We start from the raw sequence: 20,644 nt of genomic DNA on the forward strand, positions 1-20,644 counted from the left end.
CTAAGATGGCGATTATTCTTATCTAGCCTAAGAAATGTGGGAGCCATGAAAGAAAGTGTGATTTAGTGTAACAAAGAGATAGTAAATTTGCAGAACAAAGAGAGAGTGATACCTTAATACAAAGAGCCCTTAGTAGCTTTTTTTTTTTCCCTTCAATCTCCAACCCCCCCCACCTCTTCCACCAAGGAGACAAGGAGAGCTAGCAGCTGTGCTTTTCTAACAACACTATTGATAATGCATTTTTAATAATATTTCTAACATCACTCTGGATTCATTTGGCAATCAGTAGAAAAAATGAAATTATAGTGAAAAAGTGTAACACATGATGGAAATACAAATGATTTACTTTGCATATATTTTGCATACTTCATTTCCCCACCCTGAAGGCTCCTAAATCAGGAAGAGACAAAAACATATTTTTAGATGGTTAATTGAATTGGAGGAAAACATTTGATGGGGCAGGTTTTTATAACAGACTATGGTTTTATATTTACAATATCAATTCAGACATTGCTCAGTCCACAGTGATCAAATGTTGAAGTCTGATGGTTGTTCAGTGCCTGAGTGAAATGATGCGTTTACAATCTACCTTTTATTACATTTTGTACAGCCGATAACTAAATTATTGACCCTACTATTCAGGAACTGGGAAATGAATCCTTTGCTATTTCCAGGTGTTGCAACACCCTGGAGTTCCTTACTATCTAAACTAGAAAGACTTGAAAGATGCCTGCTAAACTGGGGAGTCTAGAAGAGGGACACTTTTAATATATGCTGTTATACACTCAGTGCTTGTAAGGACTGCTTTTTTTCTGAGAAAAATCAGTTATGTTGAAAATACACCATCGCTGTGTATTGACATATTAGGAAAGACTTAAGACAACACCTCCAAACACCAAAGGCTTCGTTTCCCAGTTGCTACACCTGTTACTCCCATCACAATCCCAGTGCTCGAAAAATGATTTTGCAACTGCTTTTTGTGCCGTCATTTAAAAACCCCAGACTAGTAAAGTGGGAGTCGTGTAACCCTGATAGTCCAGGAAATATGAGTGGGAAGATTATACGCACGTGTGCATGTAGGATGGGTGTGTGTACCAATGTGCATATATGTACGTACGTGCTTATATATACACGTGTAGGGGGCTATCGCAATAAACACGCACAAAAGCGGCCCCATAAAATCTATGCCCGGAGCCGTTTCTTATGGCCGCGAGCGGGGCCAGATGCTACGGTAAGTTTGGGGGCACTAAATGCTTCTCTCCCCACGGGACTGGAGAAGAGGCGGCTGCGCCCCGAGGCCTGTCCGGCCGCTCCCCGCCCCCCGCGGGCTGCACACGGGGCCCGGCCTGGGCCACAGCGCACCAGCCAGGCGGGCCCGGGCTCGGGGGCGGCGCTAACCGGGTCCCGCCCATTTCCGCCGTGACGGAGCCGTGCGAGTCGCTTTCCGCCCCTCCCCTCACGCGGCCCAGGCCCAGGCCCAGGCCCCGGCCCAGGCGCAGCATGGTGCGGGCCGCCCGCGCGCTGCTACGGAAGGTCAGTGCGGGCCGGGCCGCGACCCCGGGGACTGGACGTGAGGGAGCCGCGGGACGGACTCACCTCCAGGCGGGCCTCTGTGACCACGACATGGCGTGAGCCGCTCGAGGCGAAGCGGCCCGCGGGGGGTGGAGCTGGGCGTCCTCTGCCCGCGCGGCTCCGGCAGCACCGAGGCGTCTGGTCCCCAGCCCGGCTCCGCGGGGCTGCCCGAGCCAGGCCACAGAGGGGTCTGGAGCAGTGGGACAACAAGCCAGGATTTCCCCTGCGGTGGAGAAGCGCGGGGGCAGTAAGGAAAGCGAGCTTTCCCCCCAGCCAGCCCCGAGGCTACCTTTTGTTGTGCCTCTGACTTGACCCCACTTGTCTTCCTGCCCAGTGCGGAGCGCTGGATTTGGTGATGTTGCCAAGCCCTGTCCAATCTACGATTCTCCTGTCAGGGGTCCACCCTGCAAGGCCTGGATTTGATGCCGCATGCAGCTGGTGCGAATCAAACCCGCTGTCTGTTGTTAGCCCTGCATGCAGTACCAGGCAGGGATGAAAGCAAAGGCTTCCCTTAGTAGAAAGTGCAGAGATCTCCTGGAGGGAGGGGGACTCCTGAGCTGGTTACTGCCAGGATGATTCTTGTTATTAACCTTTCTGTGGCCAGAGGCCGTGGAAACAGTCTCTGACAAAAGAGCATTCAGTGTATGTTTAAGCAGTGATTAAAAGACTAATGAAAGACTTCGTGTTATTTGTTAGTATGGCAACTTTGTAGATAATCTGAGAGTCCATGTGAAAGGAGGCACTGGTGGAATGGGCTACCCTCATTTCGGTGGAGAAGGAGGGAGAGGCGGTGACGTCTGGTTTGTAGCTAGAGAAAAAATTAACTTGATAACCGTTAAAGCCCGATATCCCAACAAACGGTTTGTGGCTGGAACTGGAGCCAACAGTAGGTAAGGGTGTCACACGTGGTTTGGTGGAAATAGTTTTAATTTGGAGGAAAATGCCCATTATGTGTCTTTAATCCTGGTTTAACTTGTGATAGTGTCAGAGCACTGAAAGGTGATAAAGGAAAAGATTGCGAAGTTGGTGTGCCTGTGGGAATTACAGTCACCACTGATGATGGAGAAGAGATCGGTAAGAACTTTCTATCCTCTTTTTAAAGCATCTATATACAAGATGGGTGCATCTAGCAACTAGCATCTAACAAAAATTTGGCATGCAGCTGGCTACTGTTTCATCTTAAAAGACAAAACAGATTTCTATGCTTAGACAAGTATGTTCAAGAGACAAGAAATACATTGAGGAAACTCCCAATAACTGAGGATCCTTCCAGTAATGTAGCTATTGGTCAATTTGTATCATTGGCTAGAGCAGTGTTTCCCAACCTTTTCCAGCCCAAGGCACACTTGCATTAATAAAAATTTTCTGCGGCACAGCTGTTACAGATTTTCAGATGTTGGTACCATTGTTGGCACCGGAGGGGGTAGGGGGCAAGGAGTCCAGGGTGTAGACAGTCTTTGCTGGTGCTAGATGCCAGTGTTAATGGGACACTTCTGTGCCCTGCATTAGGCAGCCACTGCACCACACTTTCTGGCAAAGATGCCCCTGTTTTACTTGCCTGGGAGACTAGTAGTGTGGCATAGAATCACAGCATCCTAGAGCTGAGGGGCTGGCAGGGACCTAGCCCAAGCCCTGCCTGTGCAAACCATTCCAGAAAAACCCCATATGCAGAAGTTATGTCATCACCTCTGACACAGCAGCAGGGGGACTACAGCAGCCAGTGTTCTGCTGCTGCAGAGGTAGTGAATAAATGCTTGAGACACCCCAGGCAGAAGCCATACCCCACTGCAGAGGAAAGCAAACCCCACCCAGTCTGCACCAGTCTGAACAAAGGGTAAAACTCCTTCCTTCCTACAGTGTTGGTCTGGCCCTAAGCACAGGGGCAAGACCCTCCAGCTAAGATGTTGCAGGGCTGGTGCCAGTAAGAGCATTGGCACAGCTCAGTCTAATCCCCACCCCCAGTGTGGCTTCTGCCAGCACCCAGTGCCTCTGGCCTTACAGAGCCTAACGTACCTCTGTAAGAGCCCTGGGTGGGGGGTGCTCAGTGCTGTATGTGGCCTGCATGGCCTCCCCACCTGCCCCACCCTGCTCCAACTTGGGGCAGCACCAGCCTGACCTGCATGTGCTGTGACCCCTCAGCACCCAGCTTCTTGGCAGGGCCGGGCCTGGCAGCAGCTCCTTCCCCCTCAGGTGATTCCCACTGGTGCCAGGCCTGCCTCCCCATGTGTTCACATTGGAGCCACACAGCAGCACTGTGCCTCCCAACCCCTGCCCTGCGCAGGGGTGCCACCCCCTGCACAGCCCAAGTCTGGATCCAGCTCTTTTGGGTTTGCTCTGCATCCAGGGCACACAAAGGATCTGAATCAGATTCAGATCCTTTGGATTCTTTCCTAGGCCTCTGTGTGCAACGGGGTGCAAGTTCGAAGGAGCTGAGTCTGACTGAACTGAATCTGATTCCGATCCTTCTCGGATGCGGGACAAGGAGCGAATCCAAATCTGATTCAGTTCATTCACATTCAGTTCTTGCAGCACACCAAGGAGCTTTTCATGGCGCACTGGTTGAAAAGCACTGAGCTAGAGTACAAGAAAACAGGAATTAAAGGTTAAAACCAGGTTAGATTTATTCTGAGCCATTGATCTTTGGATAACTTGTTTATGTGCTACAAAACAGGGTTAGAAGGATGAAGGTCCTTGCTGAATTTCTGCATCTTGAGAGCTGTCTCAACTAAAGTTTAAGACTTGCTGGAAATAAGTTGCACAGCAAGCACCTATAATAGATTGTCATTCTCAAATTCAAAATATTTTGATTAATAAATTATTATAGATATGTCTAAAAAAAGGTCTAACATTGACATGTGTAGCTTTTCTTGTTCAAACAACATCCAGCTAACTTCTGCAGTTTTTATAACTTTTGCTATTATATACTTAGGCTAGGCACAGAAGTTGCATGTAAACCAGTTTAAGTGATTGGAAACTGGTTTAAGCCTATAACAGAACAGAAGCACATAAACCACTTTCATAATCACCCAAACTGGTTTAAGGAACTTCTGTCCCAGATCCCTTCCCAGTCCACGTTAACTTGCATTCCTCTAGCATCCCAGGATGTTTTGCAGCCCTGGTCTATCCTGCCTTCTCCATTGAAGCAGGGACTGCTTCACCCCTCTGCTCCTTAGCCTGCTTCCTGCCTTCATCTGTCAGCCCATAGGGGCAGGGGAACGGACTGCCAGATCCCCTTGGCCAGGGTCTACACAAAACATGGGAGGAGGGAAAGCCCCTGTGGTGGGGGCTTTTCAGATCCTGGCAGCCTTCCCCCTCCCCAGGTGCCGATTGCTTCAGCTGCTGCCACAAGAGAGGGAGAAGGAGTCCCCTGGGCTGGGTGCCTGCCCATGTAGCCTAGTGTGAGGGCACCGGGGAGCGCCTGCCTTGGGGAGACTTCCCCCTGCCCCAGCCCAGGGTAGCCCCAGGGAGCCGAGAGGAATTCTTCCCCTCCAAAACCTTGCCTTAATCTCTACTGGTCTCAGGCAACATCAGGAAGAAGAAGGAAATTCTCCTGTTCCTCTGCAGCCAGTTTTGCCTTTGGTGTGAGTCTCAGGCTAACCTAATGCAGGAGAGGAAAGGAATTTCCCTTTGCTTCCTAGACTATCCATGAGACTCCAGCAGCTAAGGCAAGGGGCAGGGACTCCCCAGTGCCCCCATGCTGGACTGCAGGGACAGGCACCTGGCTGGGAGGACTGCTTCTCCCTCCCTCCTGTGGCAGCAGCTGAAGCAATCAGCAGCAGGGAAAGGGAAAGGGGGGATTCTTTTCAGCTTCCCAGGGCTGCCTGGGCTGGGGAACACAGGCTGGGAGAAAACTCCTGAGGAGGAGGCTCCCCCAAGGTGGGTCAGCACCTGGACAGGGGGCTCCTCAACCCCCTGTGGGGAGACAGCAGGGGGTTGGAAGCATGTACCGGGGGGAGCCAGTTGTGGATACTTAGCTGTGCTGGCAATGGCCAGCAGGCTGAGAGAGATAGTCAAGTGCTCCCTGCCTACTGGCCTGGGTCAGTGCAAACCTCCCCCTGCCTTTCCCAATTGGAAACAATGTCAGTTCAGCAGGTTATCAGTTCAACCTATGCAGCTTGGAGGAAGCTGCCAGTTTGAATGGATTCAGCCTCGAGCTTTCTGATTGTCTGTAAAGTAATATTTTGGAAGAGATGGTATTTTAAGCATACAACTGAGTAGCAGGTGTTTCCAAAATACCATACTATTTAAGACTTTTCAAGGGGTGATAGCTTTAAAGTGAAACTTAACCTAGTAGAATTTAGTGCTGAGAATTTGAATTCTTGGTGCATGCCTGTTTTCTGATTTAAAAAAAAAAATACATGTACTGTGACCCTGTACAAGGGGGCTTATATGGAAGCCTTGTAGAATTCCTCTTAGCAGATTTACTTACCAATCAAGATTTGTAACTGTTGCAGAAGAGCTGTATTGTTTTCTGACTGGTGACTTTTTTCAGGAGAACTTAATAAAGCAGGAGACAGATTATTGGTAGCTCGTGGTGGTCTTGGTGGTGAGTTGGTTACGAACTTCCAGCCTTCCAAAGGCCAGAAACGAATTGTTCGTCTTGATCTCAAACTTATAGCAGATGTTGGCTTAGTTGGGTGAGTACTGTGGTTTTTGACCATGTCTGAGAATTAACACTTAGAATCAAAGGAGGTTGCAAAGAAGTTTTTAAATTTAGGGAAAGGGTGACAGTATGGATAAGTCTTACTATTTAATATTTTAAGAATTCATCATTAGGTGTCATACTTGCTTGGTTTGGTTTTTTGGGGGGTTTTTTGATACGAACATCAATTTTACAGTTATAGCGGATTGGTCGTAATGGGTTGAATAGTAGCTAGGCTTAATGCATTGGTTTGAATCCAGGTCTAGCTGTTGTTAGTGACAATGCTAACAAGTGACTCTTCGGGGAGGGGGGCGAGGGTTGTATACAGGTGCAAATGGAATTTGGGCTCTCAGTCCAAGCACTTTGATAGGAGAATTGGAAAGCTTGGGTTTTCATATGTTCTTAGTCTGGTACGTCTTACTGTGACTGATTAAAAGATAACATTTTTTAATTTGTTTCTTAAGGCAAACCCAAGAAGTGTTTTAACACAGTAAAAGTATGCTAGTGCTGTTTATTTACCATAGATCAGTTGTGTTCTATTTTCTGTTTACAATGATTTGTCTGGAAAATTTGAAGGATGTATTTTCTGAAAGGCACTTTTAACTTAAAATAGGCCAGTCCATTTACTTTTGATGCTTGGAAACTTGAGTATAGGATGGTGGTTTTACTTTAGGTTACCTGATGGTATCACACGTGGAAATGTTTCTTTTGTACTTACGTTTTGTAACAGTGGCGGTGCGGGGGGGCGGGTTTCTAATAAAACCTAATTTTAAATCGTATTTTGAGTTGCTAGTTTCCCTTTAAAAGCATAAAAAGAATCAGTGAGTTTTCTGTTCTGTTATCTTGCCCAGATTGAGTCAACCTCAAATATTCTGTTAGTGCTTGTACTTTGATCTTTTTTGAGTTTGTTACTCCTAGTTGTTAATATAATAAAGTGGTTTGCCATTAGATCAGACTAAAAAAATCATGTTGTTTTGAGAGAAGATTGTCAGGGCTGGGTACAGATTGTGATGTAGAAGAGAGGTTGAAATTTTAACTTCAAAGAGATTATATTTTTCCTCTGGAAATATACCACTTTGTGGAAAAAATGGAAAGAGTAATATTTTGACATGTCTCTTGGGGTTCTTCCAACATTGGAAAACATTATTATTATTATTATTATTATTTATTTGCTTTTTAGAATCAAATCCTGTCCTATCCAGATGGTCAGAGCAGCTTAAAATAAACCAGCAACTTGCAGATAGGATTCCCTCAGACAATACCCCAAAACCCAAGAACTCCAGTTTTTCCTGCTCCTTACCACCTCCCCTGTAGTGCCCCCAAATATCTGTACTTAGCCTGACTGTCTGTTCTTAGCCCATGAGTTAGATTTATTTTCTGAGAGGCAAGGATTTCTCAAGGTGATATCTTGTATTGGACCAACTACATAGTTGGTGTAAAGTTAGACAAGCTTTTGAATGTAGACATTCTTCATCAAGCCAGTGATCAGTGACCTGATGCAGAATGCTTTGCATTTGAAAGATTGTCTAATTTTGGATAAACTGTGTAGCTGAGTTGATAAAAGATATGGCCCTAAGAAATCCTTACCTCTCTCAAAATTTCTGGGCCATCATGCTTACAACATCACTCTTGCCCTACTGTTATTTTCTAATTCATTCATTGTTAACAGAATTGTTTAAGTTAGTTTTGACTTCAGGATGCTTATGGATTTTTGTCATCTTCAGATTATGGGCTTAATTACTCCAGTACTCCCTTACTAAAAGCAATAGTAAGTAGCGCAGGTCTAATTGAAGGTGGTATTTGATTTATAGGTTCTTTTTATTGCTGAAGTGTTCATCTGTCAGTGGTTCTACATTGACTTTTCAGGGCTTTTAGCTAGACAGAACATTTTATTTTAAAAAAAAAATAGCAACAGGATGTAGAAATTGGACACACACAAACTTAGAATCCCTCATGCTCTCTTTCTTCCAAATTACATTGGAGAAACTTCCTTTACAGTTATTACATCTAGAATGGACTATTCTCTTATGATTTTCCCCACAGGTGTAAGAAACAGTGGTTAAAAGAATATTCTAATATCATTCCATAATTTAAGTTTACCGTAAACAAGTTCATTTCACAGATTTCAGGAAGTCTTATTTTGTCTGTGCTGTACATAGATTGTAATTGGTTCAAAATTGTAAAAAAAGAAACCATGTAAAATTCTAGTATGGTACATGCAGTAGGCACTGTACCAATAGTTATCATCTCAAAGGGCTTTGCAGTCTAAACAGGATTGACTTTAGATAAGAATTTGAGATCTTTACGTTAGGCATTCAGGAGTACAGAAAAATGATAAAAGTTTGTTTTATTAATTTGATGCATCAGTGCATATATTAAGGTATAATATATAGCGAATAACTATTTATAAATATGAACTTTCCTTCTAGATTTCCAAATGCAGGAAAATCCTCCTTGTTAAGCAAGATTTCTCATGCCAAACCTCAGATTGCAGATTATGCATGTAAGTACAGTCTGTTTCATTGCTTTTTATGTTCGTTAAGAACATACGGTGTTTCTTATGACTTGATTGCACACTTTCAAAAAGAAAAGGGGAGTGTGGGAGGGGAGGTTTCCAAAAGGTAGATGAATACACATGTTGCCTATCGAGGATCAGGAGATTTTAAAGTAATAAAGTGTCATTGAGTTATAGCTTAGGGCATTTCTGTGGTTCTAGGCAGCAATAGAATAACTCGAGGTGGGTGAAGAGGGGCCAGGTAACAGGGGGGACAGGGAAATTAATGGGAGGAATTGGCACAGAATGGAGGCAAGCGTTCACCAAGATGGAATCAGCTATGCTGCTGCTCCAGGAGTTACAGGCTTCCGCTTTGTGGATTGGATCAAGGATCCAGGCAGTGATGTAGGGGGACTCTTGGGTCCTGGTGGCTATGTGCTCAGGAAAAAGAGAGAGCAGAGACAGCCCCCGCCAACAAATTATGAATTTTATATCTTTGCCATGATTGGCACTTAACTTCTTGGCTGCCAGGACTCTAGGGCCCTCTTGCCTCTACCCCCTGGGACCTGGACATCAGCCGAGACCATAGCTGCAGAGGGCACAAATCTTACCAGATATGGCTCTGGTCCTTTCCCCACCCATCAGTGCCCAGGGCAATGAAGAAGCTTGCTATATGGCAACAAACTAAGACACCCACATGTGCTAACTCCTAACTAGAAGCAGCATAGCCCTGTACAGTCAACTCCCTCTTTTTCCATAAGCATTGCATGTGGAAGTAGAGTTGCCACTGGTAAATCATACAGTAAAACAACACTTGTCTTCCATTAAACTCCAGTCCCTCCAAAAGTTGTACTTATTTGTCAGATCATATTGCTGTCAGTTTTGTTGGAGAATTTCCCTTAAGCGGTAGTAAGATGTTTAAGCAAATGCAGTAGTGCCTGCCTGCTGCTGCTTCTCTCTGTCTGCTTACTGCTTATCACATATGAAGGAAACAGGCAGGATAATTTACCATTTAACATCACTTCCATGTGGGATTATAAGACCTTCTTCTGCCAGTCATATGGATGGGATTAATTGGTGGCAAGGGGGCCATTCCCATTATTTCACAACACCCCCCCCACCAAACTACTCAGAGCCTTTAAAAACTAGTTTACTATGTGCATGGTGACTTTACCTGCAAGACTTTACTTAGGGAGGGGGTGGGGGTGAGATGACAGTTTTGTAAATCCAAAAACTGCAGATTGGAATTGAAAGGTAAAAGATAACAAGTCTCATCAGTTTTTGGACCCAGTCTTCATTTTAGTTCCATCTGCCTTTTTAAATGTCAGTTCTATCCAGCTGAGAAAAGACAGTAACAAAAACAAGCAGAATTGTTGAGAGACACTTTACCTCACATTTTGTATTTGTACATCAGTGTCATGTAAGCTCTTTGCAATCCTTAAAAGCTTGGTGGAAGCAATGTGAAAGGCTATAAACACCGTGGTTGCATTTTACCACTGACCTCTCAAAATTGACAGCAGCAAAGGGGAGACGGAAGGAAAAAGGAATAGTCACTATGAAAAGAATGGGGGAAAAGTTGGTGGGTTAAACCTTAAAAAAAGTGGCATTAATTATTAACAATATTTTGGTTCATATTTGAGCCTGCATATCTGTTACTGAGCAGTAAAAATCACTACAATGTCATTTTATCTTTCATTGTACAATAATTAAATTAGAGAAAATGTCACAGGAATAAGAGTAATTGATTCCAATAAATAAGGCATGAAGATTTTGTATTAAAAACTGAATGTAACAAAGTTTTTTTGTTTGTTTTTTGGGTTTTTTTACTTCCTGCTCCAGTTACAACAGTAAAACCTGAGCTTGGAAAGATTATGTATCCAGATTTGAAACAGGTTGGTATAGAAAGTCCCTTTCTAGATGTTATACATAGGGTATAGCTGACTAGTTAAATGTCTGTAGTGCTCCAAACCTATCAGTTCTTCTACTGTAGTGGAACCTAATTCTGCAATATAACCTTAAATTAACCGGGTTGTTTTTTTTTCAATTTTCTTGTGAGAGAAAATTCTTGTAGTTTTTAACTGTGTGAAATTAGGAACTCTTTTATCCTCCCCAATAGAATCCTGATTCTTTCTGTTTACAAAGTGTTAGAATTTACTAATAGTCTAGCATCTAAATCCAGTCAGCTTTCCTGTTCCACCTGCACATCTAAAAAATGAGTGCTTTTAAGTTGCTCAATATTTACTAGGAATATATTACCTACCCAGAATCTGGTGGGGAGGAAAAACCCTAAAAACTCTTCCCTGAGTTTGGGTTTCTTTAGAAAACAGTAGAAATATATGGGTTTGTTTTCAATATAAAACTAATAGTTTCTTTAGTATTTTGCCCTAGAAATGTGAAGTAACGCTTCTTGACATTTTTGTTGAATAAAAATAAAAGGAAAGATACTTTTTTTTTTACCTTGCAGCCTTGTATAATCAGAGGAGAAAAACTTGCTACGTACTACACATCTGAGTATCTGAACACTAGTGCCTTATTTCCCTGTATTAAAATCAGTGTAACATCACTTACATTTGCTATCCTTGTATATTCCTTGTCCTGCAAGGAATTCCCAGTGATCTCAGGAGAATATTCAGGATCTTGCAGGATCAGACCATAGATAATTTGACAATGACATCCAAGGAGTATGTGTGACTCTTGCATCTCCATGTGCTTTTTTTTTTTTTTATAGTAAGATAAGATTTGTCTAAAATATATAGAATGTCTGTTCACACGTTTGGGTTTTGTATGTTAGAGAAATACTAGGAAAGTAGAGAATTTTGATTCTGAGTTGTTTGGTTGCATGAAATGTAAAACTGAAGCAGCTGTAGAGGAAACCACCATCTTACTTCAAGCAAAATATGTTTGTTTATATCTTTTTTTCATATGCTATTAATATTTAAAGGATAGTATTTTTCTGATTGATCTAAAGAAAACCTTTATGCTGTTCCTATGGAACTTGTTAATCTTAAATAGTTGATGAATGTGTGGTGGGAGTTTAACATCATGACTAACCACTTCATTTGTTTGTTTTCTTATGCATTGATTAAAATACTTTAGAAAACTGGGGTAATCGGGCCAACACCCTGCCCAAGATTTTGAAGGTGTGTAGGAATTCAATGCATTCCCCAAATTGGGACTATTTAAATCCGATGGGATCTCAAAGCTGTGAATGGGAGCTAGGGTCTACCGTTTATGTGCACAACTCACAATCAGAATTAATGGTAAAATGTGTCCCTTAATTGAAAGAGAAAATTGGCAACTTCTAAAAAGAGGAGAAATCTGAAATAGCCTAGACCTTTGCAACAGATAATGAATAGTTTTTAACGCTGGAAAAGAGGGGCCTTCTGGAAATCAGTAACCATTACTCTGTGGCATATCTTTCTCCACTGAATACCCAGGGACAGCTTTTATTACCCAAGGCTGTCTATCACTAAATTCAGCAGGAACTTCTCATTTGTTCTGTATTTTTTTCCATTTTTCTAAAACTGATACAGCGCTAATCCCTGTTTCTTTTCACTCACAGATGCTCAGTTGGTCTCTACATTCCTTTATTCCTCCCATAGTTTAAATACATAGGTTATGTAAGTAAAGATACAAATACATAGTTAATGTCTGTACTGGCCAGAGGGTAGCATGATGAATGAGCAGAAGTTTGCTCACCAGCAAAGTGCCTTATTAGAAGGCCAGTCCCATAGTTCTGGGGTTGGGGAGAAGAGTAGGATGCTGAGAGTCCTAGTCTATATTAGCCTTGGGACCTTCTCAACATTCAGCCCTTAGATCAGCCTTTTGGTTTGTATTGCAAGGCATCTGCTATCAGACAGCTGTTCCTACAGGGGAACCCAAAGGAGAATGTTTCCTCTTGCACAGGCAGAAGAAGTTCCACTACAGTAGCTGAATTGTCAAGGACCCCAGTGCATTTTGGTAGGTACCAGCTGTGCAAGCAGGCTGCAGCTGCTGGTAGAAAATCTGGGCACATCTGCCTGTGTTTTCTGGCAGGGTTCCCATGGCAGGAGAATCGTATCGCTTACAGAGTAGATATTGCTCTCCCACCAGAATGAGAGCTCTCCTCATAGGGATCTGTGCGCACTTACAGTGGATATATTTGCAGTTTGGCTGACACAACATACCTTCTGCTGGCAAAACTGCTGTAGCCCAGGCCTCTGGCTAATAAGGGTTGAGTAGTTTTGCAGCCCCTATATTCCTGACTTATGGACTGGCAGATGAATCTTTTTTGCTTCCTCTGCTTGCTTATTCCCTTTCTAGAGCCCGGTGACTAAACCATTTTCCAGATGGTGGGAAGTGGAGGGGTCATTTATCTCCTGTCTATCTAAGACAACAGACAAAAGAGCATCTGGCATGTATTTCTGATGGACCTTGACATGTTCTCAAGCAGCAGTAGTGTGAAAATAACAAGAGTCTTGTCTGCTTTGACACTTAACCAAACAGTTAATTTTAGCTTGAGGAAAAAAATGAGTTTGCCCACAGACCCAGGAGGACAGTTCTGTCTAAATTCACATTTTGAAAAGTATCTCTGTAACTGTAAGGAACATACTTTGTTTTCTAGTCTAGTAGCATTTTAAGTCCAGTCTGGACTAGCGGCCTAATCTTCCTACTTTCTAGAGAGCTTCTCTTCTCTAGTGATAAATGAATTTTGCAAGACCTTGCTGAAATAGTAATACTTCATTTTTTAAGTTGCTGAGAAGTAGCATCAGAAGTGATGTTTCTGCAATTTCTTCATCTAAATCAGACTTATTTTAAATGTGTTGCAAAGGCTTGTAGATATTGCCAGTGAATGAAGAATAAATAGCTGAGAAAGCGTTGTCTCAGAGGTATTTGTGGAATACCTATTTTATTTTTTCTCACGAATATAGATATGTCTGGAGTGTTGACCATTTTAAAAATCTTACTGGGTACTGTTTTCCCTCTGAGTATCTTTATTTTTTGTGTTCCTAGATCTCAGTAGCTGATCTTCCAGGATTGATTGAAGGTGCTCATGTAAACAGAGGAATGGGTCATAAATTTCTCAAGCATGTAGAAAGAACCAAACAACTTCTCTTTGTTGTAAGTAATTATATTAACGTCAATGGCTGCTTGAATTTAGCTTGTGAATCTGTTTAACCATTTCTCTGTATTTAGCCTACTTGCTCTTTTTGGCGCTGGTAAGGATTCACTTAGAGTAAGCATCCAATTTTGCACCCCACGCTTCAAGAAGAATGTGGGAAGAGTCCAGTGGAGAGCAACAAATACTATTAGATACCTGGGAAGTATGATTTATGAGAAAAGGCTGAAAGAGCTAGGATTATTTGGTCTGGAGAAGAGTGCGGGGAGGGGAGGGAGATTTGATAACAGTCTTCAACAGTCTGCCTGAGGGACACTTATGGAGATGATGAAGATACCCTTTTCTCTGTGGCTGTAAGGGATAGAACTAGGAGCAATGATGTTAAAGTGAAGCAGAGGAAATTTAGATTGGGAATTAGAACTTTCTGATTTTGAGGGTGGTCAGTTATTGGAACAGCCTACGTAAAGAGGTTCCAGAATCTCTGTCCCTGGACATTTTCAAGAACTGGTTAGACAGACACTTGGCTAGGATAGTTTGTTTTAGGGATTGTGTTGAGCAGGGTCTGGACTAGGGGACTTTATGAGGTCCCTTTCAGACTTATTTTCTTATCCTTTAAAACTTATGATCCTGCAAGACTAAATGCGATGATTCTCAATCAGGATGCAGCAGTGCCACAGGATGTGCTGTGCAGTATTAGCACTGTTGGATGTGCAAACATGATTCACAGGATAAACCCAGAATCAAATACAAATCTCTAAAATTAAAATTATTTTGACCTGTTGTGGTCTTTCTGAGCTCTTTGCAGCAGGAAAACTGCTCTGTTGTTTTTCTACAGTCAAAAAAACAAGTGGAAAAATAAAACGTAGCATTTTGTGAAGGCACCTTGCATCTAATGAGAGATGCCTTGAGTCTAAAAATGGTTGGGAACCACTGTCTTAATGTAACCAGCTTTCAGGGAAAAATATTGCTGTTCTTATGTTTTATGGTAAACATATAATTTAACATAGTGTGTATTATGGAAATCTAAATAAACTGATGGATATTAATGTAATGAAGGCTATTGCAAGTTTATTAAAGATTGCAGGGGGCTGCACTTAACCCCAGTGACCCAGATGGTCCCTTCTACTCCTATGTTTCTTTTTTGGATTAAGATTCCCATAAAAAAAAGTATTCTTGGGCCTGGGTTTTTTAGACAATGGTAGGACTTGCGGAGAGGGAGTTCCTTTGTAACTTTATCTTTCTTTTTAGGTTGATGTCTCTGGCTTTCAGCTCTCTCTTAAAACTATGTTCAGAACACCTTTTGAAACTATCCTACTTCTTACAAAGGTAATTTCCTATTCCCATAGATAGTAATGGTGCATCCTGCCAAGGAAGAGTACTGGATACTTCTTGTTTGTAATTTTAAAGCTAGGGACAGATATTATGCACAAACCGGTTTAAGTGATCAGAAACTGGTTTAAGCCTGTAACAGAACAGATGTTCAGTGCACATAAACCAGTTTGAGAATAGCTGAAACTGGTTTGAGATAAACCTGGTTGAATGTAGTATCAACTGATTTGGCTCAAACCCATTTATGCAGTGTCTGTCCAAGACCCTTGCTGGTTTAAGATATACCTGACACCCCCAGTATCCCGGCAGGGCTGGCCCCTCCCCTCTGCTCCCTGACTGTAGCTCCAGAGACTGCAGGCTGCTTCCCCCTTCCCCTCACCATTCCTTGCTAAGTAGGAATCCCCCCCTCCCCTCTGCCCTGCTGAGGAGATGTCTGTGTAGTAGCTAGCAGACCACATGCTGGCGACTGTCTGTTGCTGAATCAACAGGTAGCTGGTAATGTCCCTCTGTTGTTTTCTTAACTGGATGATGAACACTGTTATCAATTCCCTGCTGGGCTAATCAGAGCTCCTGCCTGAACTTGGCCATGCCCCCTCAGCTCCATGCTGTGGAAGGAAGGGAGGGGGTACTCTAGCACCCTCGGGCTTCTAGCCTGAGCCACTACAGGTATGTATGTGCCTGCATTTCTGGGATGTCTGTGTGGTTACAGAATTGATTTAGCCTAGCCAGGTTAAACTAACATGCAAAGATTAAATCAATTCAGGCTCAGGCTTTTTGAATGTCTGTCCGTAGCCTAAATGTTTATTAGGTGGCTGCTGGGTTAGAACATACAAATGAAGGCCAGCTAACAAGTAGCTGGGTTTTTTTGGACTGATTTAATCCTTTTTGCCAGCAACTCTAAAAGGTTTGGAGCTATTCAGGTCTGCTTTACACCAGTGTGTTTCAACCCATGATTCACAAAAATATGTGAAAGGGTTGCAAACAAACTTTAAAAATGTGAGAAAAAAGTGGGAAATCATTGCTTTTCCCTTGCAGGCTGGCAGAGTTCTAGCCTGCAAGGGGCTGCTTTTGAGGACCTCTGTAACCTACACATCCACCCCCTGCCCCCCACACTGCAGGGCTGGAGCCTGGGTCTGGAGGGTAGTGGGCCAGAAATGAAGGCTGTTGAGTTGGGACTGGCCAGTGATGCTTACAAATGGGTCTTGCTACAAAAAAGGTTGAGAATCACTGCTTTAGACACAGTTGCTTCCTTACTTTCTATTATATGAAGAGATGCTGTGAAGTCAAGCTGAAATTAAAAAGAAATTGTATCTTTTCAGTCACATACATGACTGTTAGTTTTCTGAGGAATGGAAATGAGTATGCTACTAAATCCTAGGCTTCAGGTCCTTTGGGTCACAAAATTTGTCCCAAGAGCCTGTTCAGTCTTCAGCTTTGCAGAAACCATTCCCTGCTGGGGACTAGTTCTGAATCTCATGCCTTATGCTGTTATGAGTTTTCATCATCACGTGTGATTTTTAAATGATATATTTAAAGATGATGTTGCACTTGTACTGATTTTTTTTCTTTCCCAAATCCTGTAACTTGTTTTCTGCGTTAGCTTATGCTAATGTACATTTCCTTGCTGTGTGATTTGCATTTTTATTATCTTTGGTATGAGGCACAGAAGAGGGTCTTGTACATTTTTAAATTTAAGAATATGGAAGATAGCCAAAACTTTCCCTTCTTTTAAAAAGTTGTTGTAGACTTTGCTGAAAGTTTTCAGAACTGTAACAAAATAGGAATAAATGTTTTGTATGTGTCCTAATGCAGATATGAATAAAAAGAACAAAGCTGTCCATCATCATTATGAGAAATGAGTCAGAATTGTATATGGTGCATACCTACAGTGAACGCATGTAAACAAGGTGAGCGTGTCTACACGAGCAATTAATGTGACTGAATATACTCCAGCTCAATTTGAGCCTGAGTAAACTAATTTGAATGTCACTGTCTTACACATGCATTTAAGCACAGTAATTTACTACACTGCCAGATAGTCTCATCAGTTACAAGTAGTATCTGGCAGCACAGCAAATTAGTCTGCTACACCCTAATTGTCACACCTGTGTAGACAGTGACACTTTACTTCACAGCAAGTTAATCTGCTGCACAGTAAAGGGTCTCATGTAGACATGCCCATTGAGTTTCAGTGAACATCTGGTTCTTTTATCGAACTACTCATGTGCTTCAGGTCAATGTACTAAAGTAAATTTCACTGTCTGGTCAGTAGTGTGATGGCCTTTCAGTTGATTGGGCGGGAGAAAAGAAAACTAAAAAGTACTTTTAAGTGAAAAAAAAATCTTACAAATGCAAATTAACCTTTACTTTAAGGAGCTAGAGTTATACAATGAGAAACTTCAGACAAAGCGTGCTATTCTTGCTGTGAATAAAATGGACTTGCCTAATGCACAGGATAACCTGCATGAACTTATGAAACAGTTACAGAAGCCTCAAGGTAAACTAAACTAATATACTGCAGCTTTTTTTTTTAAGTGACCCACTATATATTGTAAACAAGTTGATTGTAAGTATTTTCAGAAGTGTCTGCTACTTGATGATAAGCTGAGTAGTAAAATAGGCAAAAAGAGTCTTCATTTTTCTGTAATATTTAAATCAATTTAATTAATGTTGCTCAGTTTACACCTTTGTTAGTTAACAACTTCTGATGACAAGGAGATTATTTAAATAGCACAAATGAAAGTGTATTTTATTAGGTGCTGACTTATTAATTTTATACAAACAAAAAATAAGTGTCCTTACCAACTTTCTTTCCTTTTGCTTTCCCTTTGGGATCACAGAACAGCAGAATACACTGGTATTTCTCAAACCAAGTGACCAAGAAACAAATGTAGATTGGGGAGGGAGATGGGTGTTGGAAAGCAGAAGACCCAGAAATTTGGAGAGGTTTTTTTGTCCTGAGATTCTCTAGAAACTAATGCAAACCAGTCCCTCATCAGTCCTTGGAAGGTGTCAATTAGACAAAACAGTAACTCTGAAAAAGATTTCTTCTTTTAAAGAGAGAATGGTGCCCACTAGCTCTTAAACTAATACCTTCCCCTCTCTTATATATATATTGCACAGTAACAACATTAAGAAGTTCTTCTTTTTTGCCTGCCTTTAGACATTTCTGGGATGTCTGGTTAGAACCTGAGTACAAGTGTTCAGAAGCAACATGTAAACTAGAAAACCTTACACAATTCAATAAATGCTGTCAGTATACTGATACAACTGCAGTATGTGCTGAATCCATATACAATTTTGATTGTCTAGTACATAAAAAAACCTGTGTAAGCACAAGTAAACCTCACATACCACAAAAATGTGTATTTTATTCACTGAACATACATTTATAAGTGACAACAGTTGTATGGAAACAAATACGTTCATATAGATGTATGGTGGAATCCTTATGTGAGCTCCACAGACAGGAAAAGTCATTAGCTTCTCTGTCTGTTTAGGAAGAGTAAAAGGAACCAAAATGCTCAGTTTTTTTGAAAGAGAAACCCCCCCTGCACAGATGGTTCCAAAGGATCTGCTTGAAATCCCAGTTACATATGAGACATTATGTAGTCAGGGTTGGGTTACCCTGGTGTGGAGATTTGGGCAGCTACTTATAAGCTTGCTGTGTCTTGGGCCTTCATGGGTAATAGGCTGCAGTGGGATGACAACTTCCTAGCAGATCAACCTTGAATTGGGAGAGCACAAGGGTGGCTTCTGACTTTCTTAGTCCCCCTGTGTACTCTGTGCTTAGAAGCAAAGATCAGAATCATATCCTGAGGGGAAAAAAACATACTTTTAATGCAAAGAAAAACATACTTTTAACTGCAGTTACTAGAACTTGTGTTCTAGGGCATTCCTGTCTGTCTTAAATTTGGTATGTTTTAAAATAAATGTTTTACATGTATATATTGCAGTTGCAGGGCCATGTCTATATGTTCATTAATGTGTTTTATGTAATGTGCATTAGATCTAGTACTAGATCCATTGTGAGATACGAGAAGAATGCACATTAGCCTATTTTAATAAACGTTAGCTAAAGAGCACGTTTTTTTGTGATGCTTTAATGTGCAGTAAGATACAGGCAGTCCTTGGAGTTACGACACAGTTGGTTCCTGAACACCGTGTTCCAAGTCAAAATGTTGCGACTCTAAACTGATTTTCCCATAGGAACAATGTTATAAATGTGGGATTGGTTCCTGAACCAAGCCCAATACCGTATTTTCACCAAAAATAACCCAGAATTTTGTACTCAATCAATTATAGATGAGTAGTATAGCTACATTAGTGTGTTTATATTGTAAAAAGCAATCGTATTGATTTAGAAGGACTTCTTTGAGGTGACTTTGCTGGACTTTTTGAAGGGTTCTTGGCTGGAGTCTTCTCAGGAGTCTTGGCTTCAGATTTTTCTGAGGTCTTGTCTGCTTTCTTAAAGAAAGTGTCCAAAGAAGTTTGGACAGATGTTCTCCAGGGAGATTGGAGACGCAGCGAACTTGCTCTTTGGTGTGGCATGGCATCAGATCAAGCATCGTAAAGTTGAAACTGATGTCAGAAAGTCAAAACCGTGTCAATTTATAAATGTCATAAGTGCTGTTCGTTGTAACTTAAAACGTCTTAAGTTGAGGACTGCCTGTAGGCTAGTGTTAATTAAAGCACACATGTAGACATGCCCCCTTGTGAACAGCTTTATGCCCATTTAACCTAAAATATCCATCTAAAGTGCAGTCAGTGACGATTTTTGCTTTATAGTGTAAAAAAATACTGCGTACTAACCATAAGTGTGTTGGGGTTTGTTTTTTTTAAGACTTTTTCCACTTGCTGCAGAAAGAGATGATTCCACAAAGCACTATAGAGTTTAAAGATATAATCGCCATCTCAACATTTACTGGAGAAGGAATTGAAGAACTGAAAACCTGTATAAGAAACTCACTAGATGAAGAAAGAGAGAAAGAGAATGAAGAATATCACAAAAAAAAACTTGACATTTTGCAGGCTTTGGAAGTATAGCAGATAATTAAATGCTGGAATTCATTCTTTGGTGGATGTTGGCTTAATTTTTGGACTTCTGATTAGATGCCAAATCTATATGTTGGCAAGAGTGTACTCGGCTGTCATGAAATGGAACTTGACTTCATTGTTCCCTGAACCCATGCCAGTATGGTTTGAACTCTTACCCTGTCATAAAAGCAAACCTGAAAAGTTTAACCTGGCACATATATTGTGAGGAATACATTTAATTTTAAAACATTTCCTAACGTTGTGAAGATTTAAACAATATAGTGCGGTAATATATAGTGAATTTTCTTCAAAACAATTGCATAATTCTTCATACACATGGTCTTGTTTTTTTCTTAATCATGATGAATACTTACAAGCTTTTTGCACACTCAAGCTTTGAAGGAGAATTCTTAAAATAAAGGCATTGCTTGGCCCCCATTGCTCTATCTGCAGAAGCAGCTGGGGTCTCCAG

General features: G+C 41.7%; 1 protein-coding gene across 1 annotated transcript; it reads left to right on the forward strand.

Annotated features, from left to right (window-relative positions):
- Window positions 1–1,465: 1,465 nt before the first annotated feature.
- Window positions 1,466–20,507, forward strand: GTPBP10 (GTP binding protein 10). The gene is made up of 10 exons (XM_019532965.1): window positions 1,466–1,533; window positions 2,269–2,462; window positions 2,555–2,646; window positions 6,065–6,209; window positions 8,644–8,717; window positions 10,548–10,600; window positions 13,701–13,808; window positions 15,055–15,132; window positions 17,509–17,632; window positions 19,979–20,507. Exons 1-10 carry the CDS (start codon window positions 1,501–1,503, stop codon window positions 20,179–20,181), a joined length of 1,104 nt encoding a protein of 367 aa, XP_019388510.1. The 5' UTR covers window positions 1,466–1,500; the 3' UTR covers window positions 20,182–20,507.
- Window positions 20,508–20,644: the final 137 nt, after the last annotated feature.

The sequence above is a fragment of the Crocodylus porosus genome, unplaced genomic scaffold, assembly GCF_001723895.1.
Source record: "Crocodylus porosus isolate Cpor-Errol unplaced genomic scaffold, CroPor_comp1, whole genome shotgun sequence".
Classification (NCBI taxonomy): Eukaryota; Metazoa; Chordata; order Crocodylia; family Crocodylidae; genus Crocodylus; species Crocodylus porosus.

What these genes read in the sequence shown, in the direction of transcription:
- GTPBP10 (XM_019532965.1), top strand. Translation starts at nt 1,501, where the DNA reads ATGGTGCGGGCCGCCCGCGCGCTGCTACGGAAG. An exon ending in GGAACTGGAGCCAACAGTAG is followed by an intron (nt 2,463 to 2,554) that starts GTAAGGGTGTCA and finishes AACTTGTGATAG; the next exon opens with TGTCAGAGCACTGAAAGGTG. An exon ending in TCAGATTGCAGATTATGCAT is followed by an intron (nt 8,718 to 10,547) that starts GTAAGTACAGTC and finishes TTCCTGCTCCAG; the next exon opens with TTACAACAGTAAAACCTGAG.